Genomic DNA, 17,499 nt, shown 5'->3' on the forward strand with positions numbered 1-17,499 from the left:
GACTAGCCTTGTCTGCAGACTAAAGCCCAGATTGGCTCCTCCTATAGTGCCAAATGGTGGGTGGAGTTTGGCTATTCAAAAACAATTGCAATTACAAGGATGTTAAAGGACCAGTCAACACAATAGATTTGCATAATCAACAAATACAAGATAAAAAGACATTGCAATAGCACTTAGCCTGAACTTCAAATTAATAGTAGAATTTTTTTCTGAAAATTTTAAGTTATGTCTATTTCTACTCCCCCTATACCATGTGACAGCCATCAGCCAATCACAAATGCATACACGTACCATGTGACAGCCATCAGCCAATCACAAATGCATATACGCTTATTCAGTAGGAGTTGGTAAATCAAAAAGTTTAAATATAAAAAGACTGCACTTTTTGTTTTAATGGAATTAAATTGGAAAGTTGTTTAAAATTGCATGCTCTACCTGAATAATGAAAGTTTATTTTTTGACTTGAGTGTCCCTTTAATTGGTTTTTAAAACATTTTGACTTGTCTGATATATTATTCTTTATCAGCACAACAGAAATGTCTTGTAATTACAAGGCGTTTACTGCCCCTTTAAATGAAGAAAGCACAAATGTAATGGAGCAGATCTGAGCAGGCTCAGTTGGCTGAAATATACAAGTAATTTTATTAAAATCATTACTTCACAAGTAATTATATTAGATTATTACCTCACTATAGACACAAGTGAGCAAACTGTGTCACAATTAAATAATATATGTTAAAGCAGCAACACTACTTATATGGAAATGTTGGATTATTAAAGAGAATAATGCATGCTTGTAACGTCTGAAACACGCTGCCTGATAGTACGTTACAAAAATATACAGACTGCAGTAGGACTGTGCACACAACAGCTTTATTGCTCAAGAGAGATTGTATCTATCTAAATAAAGATACTGCAAACAGTATTAGTTTACTTTTTTCTCCTAAAAATGAATGTCCTGACAAACACAATATTTTGCTTTTACTCTTGAGGGGCAAGTCACCAATAGAGCCAGGGCAGTTGTCCTCATCAGCGAGGAAGCATACGTCCAACACAAACATGCTCTTCAATTTAAACTATTTATATAAATATGTTATTACATTAAACACCTTAAATTATAGGAGTTCTCTGCAGTCTTGCAATAAACAGGTTGTGCGAGTTTGACAATATTTGAGATGCATTATCAACCCGTTTGCTGCAATTGTTTTTTTAATGGCCAATTCAGAAATATTACTAGAGTAAACCAGGCTAGCCACAGCCAATATGTTAGCAAACACTTATTTTGTTGTTGTGCTTTTCTTATCTTATCTGCCAAAGCAAAAAAGGGACTGATATGTAGAAGATTAGGCTTGTGTAGACTGCCATGTGCACTCAGTTCTCAGGTTTAAATGGCTCCTAATTTTCAGACTCTGTGCCCCTAGCAAACCCGTCTAAATATTAAATGGTCCAAGTGAGCCATCTCTTGAAAGAGGAGGGAGGGTACCATCAATCGAATGAGGGTTGGGGGTTACTTGTCGCTTTTACGTTCTCTCTATAACAACAATCAAAAACAGAGATACAAACAAGTAGCCCTGTATCACTCAAGCTTCCAATTGACGACTATAACAAGGGCAAACATCTCACAGCGTCTGTCTTATTATGTCATGACTGGCTCATACCAGCCCCAAACTAAAAAAATAAAAATACCTATTATTTTAAAGTGCTGTGGCTACCATGTGATCATTATAGTAATAATGATCACTCAGAAGCTATTGCTACATGCATTTGTTTTGTTTGTGTTCAGATGTTGACGTCTCTGAGCAACTGCAAATTTGTGAGCATACTATTAAAGGGATAGGAAGGTCAAAATTGAAATGTGTATAGGTGCGTTTCAATATGAAATATAAGCATTTTTGCATTAGCAAAAAAGCTTCTAGTAGAAGTTATTACATGATTTTCTGCGGCATACTCACATATCCTGTGCAGGTCTGTGCACCAGTATTTAGGCTCAGAGAGCTGGCAGTGGTGTGTATTGCTTCCGTAAAGACGTCATTTGTGTCATATAAACCAACAATGACTATGAGAAGATGTGGCGTTTGAATACTGGTGCATGAGCCCTCACAGGATATGTGCGTATGCCATAGAAAAACAGTAATAACTTTTATTAGAAGCATTTTTCATAATGAAAGGATAATGCAAAAAAAATTGTATGTGACACAAATGCACATTTCAGTTTTGTCGTTTCTATCCCTTTAAATCAGAGAAGTGGGTGAGTGTACAAATAGGTAACATTTCATGCAATATCTATAAAAGATTATATAATGATCAATGTATTTTTTTGTTTGCTGTGTGTGTGCTGTGTCATGGTTGTCTGATAAACAGAACGGACACGCATGCCTTCTCAAGATTAGTTGTCATCCCTTATAAAAACATTGTTTTATGTAATTTTATATTAATCTAACATTGTATGGTTAGATAGTTTATCCCTTCTTGTTTGTTGCATACAGTGCAAGATGTTTCAATATGGTAGTTTATCTTTTAATTTTCTATTCGGATTTTTGCAAAAAGAAAACAAAAAAGGTAAAAATAATACATTTTGGAGCTTTGTAAAGCTGTGAGGATCCTAAATGTGGAACCAAAAGAAGTCTTGATATCGACCTTAAAGGGACAGTCTACAATAGACTTTTTATTGTTTTAAAAGATAGATAAATCCCTTTATTACCCATTCCCCAGTTTTGCATAACAATAGTTATATTAATATACTTTTTACCTCTGTGATTACCTTGTATCTAAGCATCTTTTCACAGCCCCCTGATCACATGACCAACATGAACTATCAGTCTATTGTTGTGAAATGCAATTTAAAAAGCATGTGATAAGAGGCAGCCGTCAAGGGCTTATAAATTAGCATATGAGCCTACCTTGGTTTAGTTTCAACTAAGAATACTAAGAGAACAAAGCAAATTTGATGATAAAAGTAAATTGGAAAGTTGAATAAAAGTCCTATCTGAATAATGAAAATTTAATTTTGACTAGACTGTCCCTTTAAGAACAAAATAACGCATAAGTTAATAATGCCAAGGCACTTTAATTTTTTGCATCCTAGGTGCTGCTGTTTTGCTATTTTAGACTAAACTTTTTTTTCTGAAAGTGCATAATCTGCTTGGAAAAATATACATGTTTTTTTGTGTGGGTTGCTCACAGAAGATTTTTAAAGGAACATAAAGTATGTTTATGTACACATGGTTTATAGCAGCAATTACAAACGCCATTGCAAACATTTGCCTACAAAAACACAATTTATGCTTACCTGATAAATTTATTTCTCTTGTGGTGTATCCAGTCCACGGATCATCCATTACTTGTGGGATATTCTCATTCCCAACAGGAAGTTGCAAGAGGACACCCACAGCAGAGCTGTAATATAGCTCCTCCCCTAACTGTCATAGCCAGTCATTCGACCGAAAACAAGCCGAGAAAGGAGGAACCATAGGGTGCAGTGGTTACTGTAGTTTAAATTTAAAAATTACCTGCCTTAAAATGACAGGGCGGGCCGTGGACTGGATACACCACAAGAGAAATAAATTTATCAGGTAAGCATAAATTGTGTTTTCTCTTGTAAGGTGTATCCAGTCCACGGATCATCCATTACTTGTGGGATACCAATACCAAAGCTTAAGTACACGGATGAAGGGAGGGACAAGGCAGGTACTTAAATGGAAGGAACCACTGCCTGTAAAACCTCTCTCCCAAATATAGCCTCCGAAGAAGCAAAAGTATCAAATTTGTAAAATATTGAAAAAGTATGAAGCGAAGACCAAGTCGCCGCCTTGCAAATCTGTTCAACAGAAGCCTCATTTTTAAAGGCCTTCGAAGAAGGATTAGGACACAAGGATGGAACAACAATCTCTTGATTATAAGGCAGATAGCTCAGAGACTCTACGAGCCGAGGAAATAGCTATCGAAAAAAGAACTTTCCAAGATAAAAGTTTGATATCTATGGAATGAAGAGGTTCAAACAGAACTCCTTGAAGAACCTTAAGAACCAAATTTAAGCTCCATGGTGGAGCAACAGGTTTAAACACAGGCTTGATTCTAACTAAAGCCTGACAAAATGCCTGAACGTATGGAACATCTGCCAGACGCTTGTGCAAAAGAATAGACAGAGCAGAAATCTGTCCCTTTAAGGAACTAGCTGACAATCCTTTTTCCAAACCTTCTTGGAGAAAAGATAATATCCTGGGAATCCTGACCTTACTCCATGAGTAACCCTTGGATTCACACCAATAAAGATATTTACGCCATATCTTATGTTAAATTTTCATGGTGACAGGCTTTCGTGCCTGTATTAAGGTATCAATAACTGACTCGGAGAAGCCACGCTTTGATAAAATCAAGCGTTCAATCTCCAGGCAGTCAGCCTCAGAGAAATTATATTTGGATGATTGAAAGGACCCTGAAGTAGAAGGTCCTGTCTCAGAGGCAGAGACCATGGTGGAAAGGATGACATGTCCACTAGATCTGCATACCAGGTCCTGCGTGGCCACGCAGGTGCTATCAGAATCACTGATGCTCTCTCCTGCTTGATCTTGGCAATCAGTCGAGGGAGCAGAGGAAACGGTGGAAACACATAAGCCAGGTTGAAAGACCAGGGCGCTGCTAGAGCATCTATTAGTGTCGCCTTGGGATCCCTGGACCTGGATCCGTAACACGGAAGCTTGGCGTTCTGGCGAGACGCCATGAGATCCAGTTCTGGTTTGCCCCAACGATGAATCAGTTGTGCAAAAACCTCCGGATGGAGTTCCCACTCTCCCGGATGAAAAGTCTGACGACTTAGAAAATCCGCCTCCCAGTTGGATATGGATAGCTGATAGTTGGCAAGAGTGAATCTCTGCCCAGCTAATTATTTTTTAAACTTCTAACATCGCTAGGGAACTTCTTGTTCCCCCTTGATAGTTGATGTAAGCTACAGTCGTATTGTTGTCCGACTGAAATCTGATGTACCTCAGAGTTGCTAACTGAGGCCAAGCCTGAAGAGCATTGAATATCGCTCTTAGTTCCAGAATATTTATTGGAAGGAGAGACTCCTCCTGAGTCCACGATCCCTGAGCCTTCAGGGAATTCCAGACTGCACCCCAACCTAGAAGGCTGGCATCTGTTGTTACAATTGTCCAATCTGGCCTGCAAAAGGTCATACCTTTGGACAGATGGACCCGAGATAGCCACCAGAGAAGAGAATCCCTGGTCTCTTGGTCCAAATTCAGTTGAGGGGACAAATCTGTGTAATCCCCGTTCCACTGACTGAGCATGCATAGTTGCAGCGGTCTGAGATGTAAGCGTGTAAACGGCACTATGTCCATTGCCGCTACCATGAAGCCGATTACTTCCATACACTGAGCCACCGAAGGGCGCGGAATGGAATGAAGAATCCGGCAGGAATTTAGAAGCTTTGATAACCTGGACTCCGTCAGGTAAATTTTCATTTCTACAGAATCTATCAGAGTCCCTAGAAAGGAAACTCTTGTGAGTGGGGATAGAGAACTCTTTTCCTCGTTCACTTTCCACCCATGCAACCTCAGAAATGCCAGTACTACGTCCGTATGAGACTTGGCAATTTGGAAGTTTGACGCCTGTATCAGGATCGTCTAAATAAGGGGCTACTGCTATGCCCCGCGGCCTTAGGACCGCCAGAAGCGACCCTAAAATCTTTGTAAAGATTCTTGGGGCTGTAGCTAATCCAAAGGGAAGAGCTACAAACTGGTAATGCCTGTCTAGAAAGGCAAACCTGAGAAACCGATGATGATCTTTGTGTATCGGAATGTGAAGATAAGCATCCTTTAGATCCACTGTAGTCATATATTGACCCTCCTGGATCATTGGTAGGATGGTACGAATAGTTTCCATCTTGAATGATGGAACTTTGAGGAATTTGTTTAAGATCTTTAGATCCAAAATTGGTCTGAAGGTTCCCTCTTTTTTGGGAACCACAAACAGATTTGAGTAAAAACCCTGTCCCTGTTCCTCCTTTGGAACTGGATGGATCACTCCCATAACTAGGAGGTCTCGTACACAGTGTAAGAATGCCTCTCTCTTTATCTGGTTTGCAGATAATTGTGAAAGGTAAAATCTCCCTTTGGGGGGGAAGCTTTGAAGTCCAGGGAGATATCCCTGGGATATAATTTCCAACGCCCAGGGATCCTGAACATCTCTTGCCCACGCTGCCTGGCGAAGAGGTGAAAGTCTTGTTCCCCCTACTAGATCCGTTACCGGATAGGGGCCGTTCCTTCATGCTGTCTTAGAAGGCAGCAGCAGGCTTTTGGCCTGCTTACCTTTTTTTTCCAGGTCTGGATTGGTCTCCAGACCGTCTGGGATTGAGCAAAAGTTCCCTCTTGTTTGCATTAGAGGAAGTTGATGCCACACCTGCCTTGAAGTTCGGAAAGGCACAAAATTAGACTGTTTTGGGACCTAGATTTGGACCTGTCTGAGGAAGGGCATGACCTTTTCCTCCAGTTATATCAGTAATAATCTCCTTCAAACCAGGCCGAATAGGGTCTGCCCCTTGAAGGGAATGTTAAGTAGCTTAGATTTTGAAGTCACGTCAGCTTGACCATGATCTAAGCCATAGCGCTCTGGCCCGCCTGTATAGCAAAAACCAGAATTCTTAGCCGTTAGTTTAGTCAAATGAACAATGGCATCAGAATAAAAGAATTGGCCTAGCTTAAGTGCTCTAAGTTTGCCAAGTATGTCATCCAATGGAGTCGCTACCTGTAAAGCCTCTTCCAGAGACTCAAACCAGTATCGCCGCAACAGCAGTGACAGGGGCAATGCATGCAAGGGGGCTGTAGGATAAAACCTTGTTGAATAAATATTTTCTTAAGGTAACCTCTAATTTTTTATCCATTGGATCTAAAAAAAAAAGCACAACTGTCCTCGACAGGGATAGTAGTACGCTTTACTAGAGTAGAAAACTGCTCCTCCACCTTAGGGACTGTCTGCCATAAGTCCCGTGTGGTGGCGTCTATTGGAAACATTTTCTAAAATAGGAGGGGAAGAGAACGGCACAACCTGGTCTATCCCATCCTTATTAATAATTTCTGTAAACCTTTTAGGTATTTTGGAAAAACATCAGTACAACACCGGCTCTGCGGGCAAAGTATTTATCCAGTCTACACAATTTCTCTGCACTGCAATGGTATCACAGTCATTCAGAGCAGCTAAAACCTCCCTAAGCAACACGCGGAGGTGTTCAAGCCTTAAATTTAAATGTAGAAATATTAGAATCAGGTATCTTTCCTGAGTCATTAACATCACCCACTGACTGAAGCTCTCTTTCCTCAGCATATTCTGCATATTGTGAGGCAGTATCAGACATGGTTCTTAAAGCGTCAGTATGCTCTGCATTTTGTCTCACCCCAGAGCTATCTCGCTTACCTCTAAGTTCAGGTAGTCTGGCTAATACCGCTGACAGTGTATTATCCATGACTGCCGCCATGTCTTGTAAAGTAAACGCTATGGGCGCCCTTGATGTACTTGGCGCCATTTGAGCGTGAGTCCCTTAAGCGGGAGTCAAAGGGTCTGACACGTGGGGAGAGTTAGTCGGCATAACTTCCCCCTCGTCAGATTCCTCTGGTGATAAATTTTTTAAAGACAGAAAATGATCTTTATTGCATAAAATGAAATCAGTACATTTGGTACACATTCTAAGAGGGGGTTCCACCATGGCTTTTAAACATAATAAACAAGGAGTTTCTTCTATGTCAGACATGTTTATACAGACTAGCAATGAGACTAGCAAGCTTGGAAAAACACTTTAAATCAAGTTAACAAGCAAATATAAAAAACGGTACTGTGACTTTAAGAGAAACAAATTTGTCAGAATTTGAAAACAGTGAAAAAATGCAGTAAATCAAACCGAAATTTTTACAGTGTGTATAATAGGCTAACAGAGCATTGCACCCACTTGCAAATGGATGATTAACCCCTTAGTTTTAAAAAACGATCAAAAAAAACGAAATAGACGTTTTTAACAGTCACAACCAACTGCCACAGCAAGCTGTGGCCCTACCTTCCCCAATAAACGATTTTGGAAATGCCTTTGGGCCCTTTAGAGATGTCCTATAGCATTCAGAGGGGCCTTTGAGGGAAGCTGGATGTCACAGTTTGTAATTTTAACTGCACCAACTGTAACTTTTTATACTACAACAGTGGGAAAGCCTCAGGAACTGTTTTCTAGTCAAAATTTAAGCCAGCCATGTGGGAAAAAACTAGGCCCCAATAAAGTTTTATCACCAAACATATATAAAAAACGATTAAACATGCCAGCAAACGTTTTATATTGTAAATATCATAAGGGTAATACCCTGGGAGTAAGCATGATACCAGTCGTTATTAAATCACTGTATTCAGGCTTAACTTACATTAATCCGGTATCAGCAGCATTTTCTAGTGTTTTCCATCTCTAGAAAAAATTATAACTGCATATACCTGATAGCAGAATAAACTGCACGCCATTCTCCTCGCTGACGTTACCTCATCTGTGTAATCCCCTCAGACATATGTGAGAATAGCAATGGATCTTAGTTACAACCTGCTAAGATCATAGAAACGCTCAGGCAGATTCTTCTTCTATTTACTTGCCTGAGATAAAATAGCACAACTCCGGTACTATTTAAAAATAACAAACTTTTGATTGAAGAAAATAAACTAGCTATATTTAACCACTCTCTCCTACAACGTCCTTGCTTGTTGAGAGTTGCAAGAGAATGACTGGTATGACAGTTAGGGGAGGAGCTATATTACAGCTCTGCTGTGGGTGTCCTCTTGCAACTTCCTGTTGGGAATGAGAATATCCCACAAGTAATGATGATTCCGTGGACCTGGATACACCTTACAAGAGAAAGAAACAATTTAAAAGCATGTAGTCTCATTTGCTGTGACCATAAGATGGCTATTCTAAGGTGAAATCTGAGACTGGCTTTAATATTTTTCTCCCCTTTAAATTGTTCCCAATGATCCATTTCACCTGCTAGAGTGTATAAATGTTACAAGTAACCCTTTAACCCTTATTTCCTCATTTGAAATAGCTGATTTAGGCTTGTGGGTATCCCACCCTAAACTGAAAGTTTCTATACTGGAGTCTAGGCTATTGATAAAACCTAAGTAAAAACACAGCCAGCAGAAGAAAAATTACACACTTAGTGGGGTGTAGGATAGTTAAGTATTGAGATTTGGTTTACAGACAAATATAAGATACTAAAGCATGTGTGTGTACACAAACTGATAAAATAAACAAATATGATTTTACCTGCGAGCTCAAACCATTTTTTAATAGGTTGTGGTTTAAAAAGCACAAAACCAGTTTATTCATATACACAAATAAACCTGAAAATGCAATTTCTCATACAATTTTATACTCTGCAGCTGGTTATGTCAGTCATTGAAAATACATTAAAGGGACACTAAACCCACATTTTTTCTTTCATGATTCAGATAGAGCATGCAATTTAAGAAAACTTTCTAATTTACTCCTACTATCCATTTTTCTTCGTCTTTCACCATCTTATTTAAAAAGCAGGGAATTTAAAGCTTAGGAGCCAGTCCATTTTAGACTCAGCACCCTGGATATCGCTCGCTTTATTAGTGGCTACATTTAGCAAACCAATAAGCAAGCATAACCCAGGTTCTGAACCAAAAATGGGCCAGCTCCTAAGCTTACATTCCCTGCTTTAAAGATAGCAGAGCAGGAACGAAGAAATATTTGATAATAGGAGTAATTAGAAAGTTGCTTAAAAATTGCATGATCTATCTGAATCATTAAAGAAAAAAAATGGGTTAAGTATCTCTTTAAGGGAAAAACAATTTTACAGTATACTGTCCCTTTAACATTGCCCTATGCACAGATACTCTTAGTATACCTTCAGTGTGTACTTTAGCCCCCTCTGAGGGAAGAGTAAAGAATAATCTACAATGATAAGTTAAACCAATAAATATAGAATATGCAATGCATTTTTCCTGTTTACCAGACCCCATTAAACTTTTTTTATGGGGGATTTAAGTTTATGTTTATTATCCCTTTAATTTTCATATAACAAGAGGTGTTATCAAAGTCCTGTTTTATTAATATTGAACTTTGTGTGAGAGACAAGATAAACAAGATTTGGTAGAGAAGAAAAAAACAAGAAAGGTACCCCACAAGAGAAAACAAAAACAAAACAAAAGCAATCGGAAGTATGTCTAAACACAGTAATTATATATATCTAGTTATAGTCTGAGTAAGACTGAAAGTAAGGTCCTGATTATGGACTTAATTTTTGTCCATCTAGGGATTTTGTCCTCTTTCAGACTATTTTAGATACTAATAAATTTGTTAGATCGCTTACACTAAAGAAACATTTTCTTAAAGAAAATAAAGAAAATAATGTTACAAGATCTAATGAGAATGATATTACAATAAGTGACAGGATAAATAATTTAACTTTTCAGGACCTTGCGCATGCAATGATCTAGAACAGTTAATATCTGAAGGGAATTTTACCCTCAATCGAAGAGGAAAGTAAGGGATAAGCATGTGGGTTTTAAAATGTAAATCCAGATTTTATCCTTTACAGTCCAGAGGTAAACCCCTTGAAACTATTTCAGAAGAGAGTTGTGGAGGATCTGACTACTTTATATCAGCAAAAAACAGGGAAAGAGCGAATAAGATAAACAATTTGACAAAAAAAGAAAGAGAGGCATTGGTAGAGCCCTAGAGAAAAATGAAAGTATCGTGATAAAACGGGCTGATAAAGGCAGCAGCATAGTGGTCTGTGACAAAACCTGGTATATAGCTGAGGCACACAGACAGTTGGATGACACCAATGTCTATGAAAAAGTTAGTCACAATCCACGAATAGAGTTTTCAGAGACTCTATTTAAGATCTTGAGTGAAGGTAGAAGACATGGGTTATATAGATTCAATCCACATTTGAATATTTATATGTTGAACATCCAAGGTACTGCTGCGTTTTATCATCTACCAAAGACTCATAAAGGGCTTGAGAATGTCAAGGGGAGACCCATTGTGTCGGGCAATGGCTCCTTGCTTTGAACATTTGTCCGAAATGGGTCGATAGACATACTGCAGCCATAATGTCCTTAAATTAAACAGTTATGTAAAAGATACTACCCACATACTCAATATCTTTAGAACTTCACTTGGAAGGATAACTATAGTTGGCTCACATAGATATGCCATATCGTTATATTCCTCAATACCACACTCTGTAGGCTTATAGCAATAGAGTTTTATTTAGACAAAGATGGTAATCTAAATGCAGACTTTAAAAACTATGTACTTAAAATTATTAGGTTTCTGTTAGAACATAATAGTTTTTGTGTTTGGAAATGATCACTATATACAAAAACAAGGGACGGCGATGGGGGCGAAATTTGCGCCCTCATACGCAAATCTCGTGATGGGTTGGTTTGAAGAAACCTACATTTATGGTGATACAAATCCCTACCGTGAACATATAATTCAATATAATAGGTTTATTGATGACCTTATAATAGTTTGGAGAGACAGATGAAACATCAGCTGATAAATTTGTTCAACATCTAAATAATAATAAAATGGGATTAAACTTCACCAAAGAATGGAATAAAATAGAGATAAATTTCTTAGACATTACACTATATGGGAATTCTATATCCAACTCTGTAAACACAGCGCTTTACCGTAAACCCATAGCAGGTAATGCACTGCTTATGCTACCAGTGGACATCCAAAACATGTCTTTAAAGGCATCATTAAAGGACAGATGATGAGAGTTAAACGTAATTGTTCACTTAATAATGATTACATTAAAGAAAGTGAAGAATTAGCACATAGGCTAATAGCCAAGGTTACTCTAAAACTGAGGTTATAAAAATTAAAAAAGAAGTTGATAGATACAACAGAGAGGATTTACTATCCCCTAAAAGGAAGGACAAAACAGATAATAGACCTACATTCGTCACCAAGTATTCGAATCAATACAATGATATATGTAATATCGTAAAGAAATATCTCCCTATCCTGTATGGGGATGAAATATTGAAAGAAGTAATTGGTGACGGATGTAAATTGTCTATAAGAAAAATGATACACTTGCTAATTCACTCTCACCTAGCGTGCTAAAGAATACACAGATACAAACCAATGAAAGCTCAAGGCTACGATGTAATGGCAGCTATAGATGTGGCAGCGCTCGCTGTAAAGCCTGTGACTAACCATAATGTTACTAGCACATTCAAATCATATACAACAGGAGAAACCTTTCAGATACATGGTTGTCATAATTGTAGCTCAAATTTTTGTGATATACTTGGTAGAATGTAATTATGCAAGGGTCAGTACGTAGGACTCACTACACACGGGATATAAGAACACGTATCAGAGAACATCTGGGGAGATATAAGAAACAAAATTCCTGTTCTGAGTTAGAGTCGTCATTTTATTGAGGTCCATAACCAGTCAGTTCATTCATTTAGTTGGAATATAATAGAAGCAATTAAAACTCCACCTAGAGGAGGAGATAGGGTCACAAACATTAGGTAGACAGGAAGTCTATTGGATCTTTAGACTAAAAACCCAGATTCCTAACGGTTTTAATTCAGAATTCGATCTAGTAAATTTTTGGGAATAGTTATTTAAACTACAAAACAAAAAGTTTCATGATATGTGTATATTCATCTAGACCTATAATAATTACTGGTATATACAAAATTTTGTTTGAATAAGAAAGTTCACTATAAGTTGTCCAGTCTGTATGTCCACATGATCTGCATATGCTATATGGGTCCCCGATGTTGTAGATCCTACCCATGTTCTGTTTTGTTTTTAACCTCCAATATTCATTTAAGTTCATTTAAGTGTATTTTCAGTAATAAGAATATCTATAAGTTAAATTTTGTTACAATACAATATTCAACAGATCATTTATATATAACATACTAAAGTTTATTAGTTGATTATATATTCTCAAAGAATGTAAATGTTGTTAATAATATGAGAGCTAAGGATAACTGTATATATTTATATGTAACATATTACTAGACACGTATATGGAGTTAATTAATTGATTAAGATAAAGAGAGATTGTATCTCAGATAAGGTGAACAGTCTACCATGGAGAGCAGCTTTCCATATTGCTAGATAGGGTTAAGTATTCAGCTGATTTGGGTTCACATGTAATTCAACACCTATTTAAGCCTCTGTAAAACATACATTAGACATGGTCTATGATTACGGCAAGAGCTAGCCGAAACGCGTTAGACCTTTCTAGGTTTTTACAAATATTTTTTCATGTTTTAATCCGATACAAATAAAGTTCTGTTTTTATTTATCCACAACTGGGACTTTGCTACATTTTTTCTTGATACAAGATAAAGGATGTCTGCTATTTCTGCAGGCTCAGCCAAGTTGAATGGGCATGTTCTTAAAAACAGTGGTTTGTGGTTCAATAACAAAAAATAGTTAACAAGTCATTGTGAACACATTAAATGGACATGAAAGCCAACATTTTGATTTTGATGATTCAGAAAAAAATACAATTTTAAACAACCTTCACTTTACTTCTATTATCTAATTTGCTTCATTCTCTTAGCCAAATGCATGAGGCATACAGGTGCAGCCACCAATCAGCAACCTCCTGAGCCTGCCAAGGTATGTTTTTCAACAACAAAAAAAACCAAAAAGACAAACAAATTAGATTTAGAAGTAAAATGGTAAGTGGTTTAAAATGGCATTCTCTCTCTGAATCATGAAAGAAAAAAATGTGTCATGTCCCTTTAAGGGAAAAACTATTTTACAGTACAACAATCCTTTTAGATTACAAGGAAAAGGGGTTGATAAATAATGAAAATATAATCGCAAAGCTGTTTTAACTAGACATAATTAAACATTTTATATTACAATATCAAGGTGTTGTGTCCCTTTAAAGGGGACATGAAGCCCAAAAATTTTCTTTCATGAAAAAGAACTTTCTAATTTACTCCTATTATCAAATTTTCTTTATTCTCTTGGTATCTTTATTTAAAAAGCAAGAATGTAAGTTTAGAAGCTGGCCCATTTTTGGTGAACAACCTGGGTTGTTTCTTGCTGATTGGTGATAAATTCACCCACCAATAAACAAGTGCTGTCCATGGTCATAAACTGGCTGACTCCTTAGCTTAGATGCCTTCATTTTCAAATAAAGATAGCAAAACAACGAAGAAAAATTGATATTAGGAGTAAATTAGAAAGTTGCTTAAAATTGCATGCTCTATCTGAATCACAAAAGAAAAAAAATTGTGTTCAGTGCTGTGCATAGCACAAATATATTTATATGGCAAAGCTGTCAACAAATATTTTGCAAATCCCTGTTCTACTCACATTTTTTTACGTTACCCTGAAGTAGCTTCTCCAAATCATCCATTAACTTAGTTCTCTTTGATGCATCACAATCCTTTCTGCAAAGCAAATATACAAATGAATATTCTGTTAACAAAATAAAAACAGCTACAACAATAAAGAATAAAAGGCATATGGTAAAAGTGGAAACTGAGTAAATAGCATTTTCCTACACATGTATATATTTAAAATTTGCTGCCATCACTGCGCGACTTCCCTTCTTCGCTGCGCTCAAGTTCTGTGCCATGTATGACGGCATCAGAACGAGGCTAACATTGAAGCCTATGGAAGCTCGCTCTCGTGAGTGCAATGCGAACTCGAGGTAGCATTCGCATTGCACCAAACTCGGAATACCACCGCACATTTGCATTCGCTGGTATTACTCAGTTGATCGCAAATATCGCTTTTGCGGAAGCAATCTTTTATGCTCAACTGTAATCTGCCCATGTCAAAGGGCTTGTGGTGTTTACAACTCTTCCTGGAAAGTAGATTTTAGCAACTGCTCCAAGGTTCATTTAAAAGCAAATGTCATAACCCCAGGGCTAATTATTTATTTTAAATGGCGCAAAGATGGGGTACACCGGAGGGATGTTCACTGTTTTACAGAATTCTGAACCTTAGAGCCATATGAATGTGCGTTAAAGAGTCTAATGAGCGGGCTGAAAAGCATCTGATTGGCTGTACCTACCTGTCTATTCAGTATTTTAAGAAAACAAACAAAAAAAACAACCCTTAGATGGAGGGCAACAGTAATACTTGTAAAATGAGCATCAGAGTAGCATTTGACCAATATTAAGAAACCAAAAAGATACATTTTTTATGTTACTGTGCCTGAAAAAAAAAAATCCAGATGATCCCGATCTTATAAAAAGCTAGTGGGAAGCATTGGCTATTTCTGAGTCACATCCTATTATGATTCCAGGCTGCAGCATTATTTTGGCTTCTAGCACTAGAATAATATTGTGATTTTTGTGACACAGTTCAATCCTCGGTACAAGGAATGCGGAAAGGCAGTAAGATGAGAAACAGAATCAATAAACCAAAACAGTGTGATGTTAATCTTCCTCAACCATCGATTTGTTTTACAAAAGAGCTGTCATATCTATTTTCCAGTCATGCTTATAAAATACTGAAGAAAAGATTCATATTGAAAATACAAAATGCTGAGCAAGGGTGTTTTAACCAGCTCAAAACGTTATATTTGATATATTAGTTATAGAGATCTTTTCTTCCCATAGGGACTAAAGACACAGCTGATTAATAATACACAAACATTATATCTTAGTCCCTTCAATGACACAGTAAAGGGATACAGTTGCTCAAAAATAAGCTTAATTACTATTAAAGGGGACATTAAAGACAAAACTACACTTTCATAAATCAGAGCATGCAATTTTAAGCAACTTTCCAAGTTAACTTCTATTATCTAATTCACTGCATTCTTTAGTATCCTTTTTTCAAAAAAGGGTGGGTAAAAATATAATATTTTTTTAATCATATTTTTTTTATTAAATCAGATTTTTATCTATTTTTTTTTATTTATTTAAATATGGTTTTTTTTTTAAATAAAATGATTTTAAAGAAAAAAAAATCTATCTAAAGATAGTTTCAAGTTTATTCATCCTAAATATAGAGATTTGTTTTTAACTATATAGCAAGATGCTTAATATTCATTGGCTGTAATGTTTAATTTGTTTCACAAATTCATTCCATTAATCCATTCACAATGTCATGCTTCTCCCAAGGTTTCTGACAGATTATTTTGGCAATCTTTCTATCTTGAAAATATCACATATTATTTGTTTTGTAATTCTCAAAACTGTGAATTTGTGTCTGCAAGAAATAACATGGCCCCTTTCTTCACATCAATATGTTATAAAACATGCAAAGCAAAGAAATAAACCTTAAAGGGACATAAAACAAGTTGAGATAGAGACAAAATTATTAATTGAACTTTAATTACTTTACCTGCAAATTTTATACTGCAGTGCCTCTCCATTAACCCTTTCTTTTAAGATTCTAAATTGTAAAGCTCTAACTCCCCCCCACAATTGTTGTTTTGGTAAAATACACAAATGCATCGGGATTATCTGCTGGAGCATGCCTAGAAGCTGTGAACTTGTTGAAATACAATGCCTGTTCTAAACACTGATAAGAGGGGTGGAGCACAGTGTCCAGGGCAGCATAGCTATTTTAAGTATTTTTGCTTAGTTTTTTAAAATTATATTATAATACTTGCCAACAATTTTATAAACAATTTTTTATGCAAACTATTTTTACTTAATTAGCCCTTTAGGTTATGCACAGATCTCAACCTATTTTATGACACTTTAAATCATGAAAGAAAACTTTGGGGTTTCAGATAGGAGCATACAAAATTTAGATTTCAGATATACTTATATTATCATATTTGCTTCATTCCTTAGGTATCCTTTGTTAAAGAAGAACAATGCCTATGGGGCCTAGCTGAACACATTGGGTGAGACAGTGACAAGCAGCTAACACAGTAGCGTATTGCTTCTGAACCTATGCATGTATGCTTTTCAACAATCAATAAAATAAGTATATTGGAAAATTGTTAAAAAATTGCATGTTCTTTCTGAATCATGAAAGTTTCATTTTGACTTTACTGTCCTTTTAATGCCATTGCTCCGCTGCAAATCTAAGTACAACAGAATTCCAGATGCAGAACTTTTTCATTTTCTGCAATGAGATTTTTTGTGTGAAAATTTTCTGCAGTGTCTCCGAGGAGCCAGTGTTGCTGTGTTGGTTCCCCTTACTCAGTGTGCATAGAGGACAGGTTCATGTACAGCCTCGCTAATGTCTGCTGTACGTTCCACAGTGTCAGTCTGCCTGGGAACCTGCTTTACTGTACTGCTGGGGTCTATATGCTTATTTTGGAGGGGCTGCTGCTCCATACTTATGCTGCTGATGTATACTATATACTTCCTAAAGGATGGCACTTAGAAATTAGTCTATATATATATATATATATATATTATATATATATATATATATATATTATATTATATATATATATATATATAAATATTTTATATTATTTATTACAACCTCAGAGTTGATTCCAGTAAAGAGATCTTTAAAAAAAG

General features: G+C 36.6%; 1 protein-coding gene across 1 annotated transcript in view; it reads right to left on the reverse strand.

Annotated features, from left to right (window-relative positions):
* PUM3 (pumilio RNA binding family member 3) overlaps nucleotides 1-17,499 on the reverse strand; it is a 322,615-nt gene that overhangs the window by 146,003 nt on the left and 159,113 nt on the right. The window contains 1 exon segment of the mRNA XM_053702542.1: nucleotides 14,372-14,448. Within this exon segment, the coding sequence (XP_053558517.1) occupies nucleotides 14,372-14,448 (77 nt within the window).

This window comes from Bombina bombina, chromosome 2, assembly GCF_027579735.1.
Source record: "Bombina bombina isolate aBomBom1 chromosome 2, aBomBom1.pri, whole genome shotgun sequence".
NCBI lineage: Eukaryota > Metazoa > Chordata > Amphibia > Anura > Bombinatoridae > Bombina > Bombina bombina.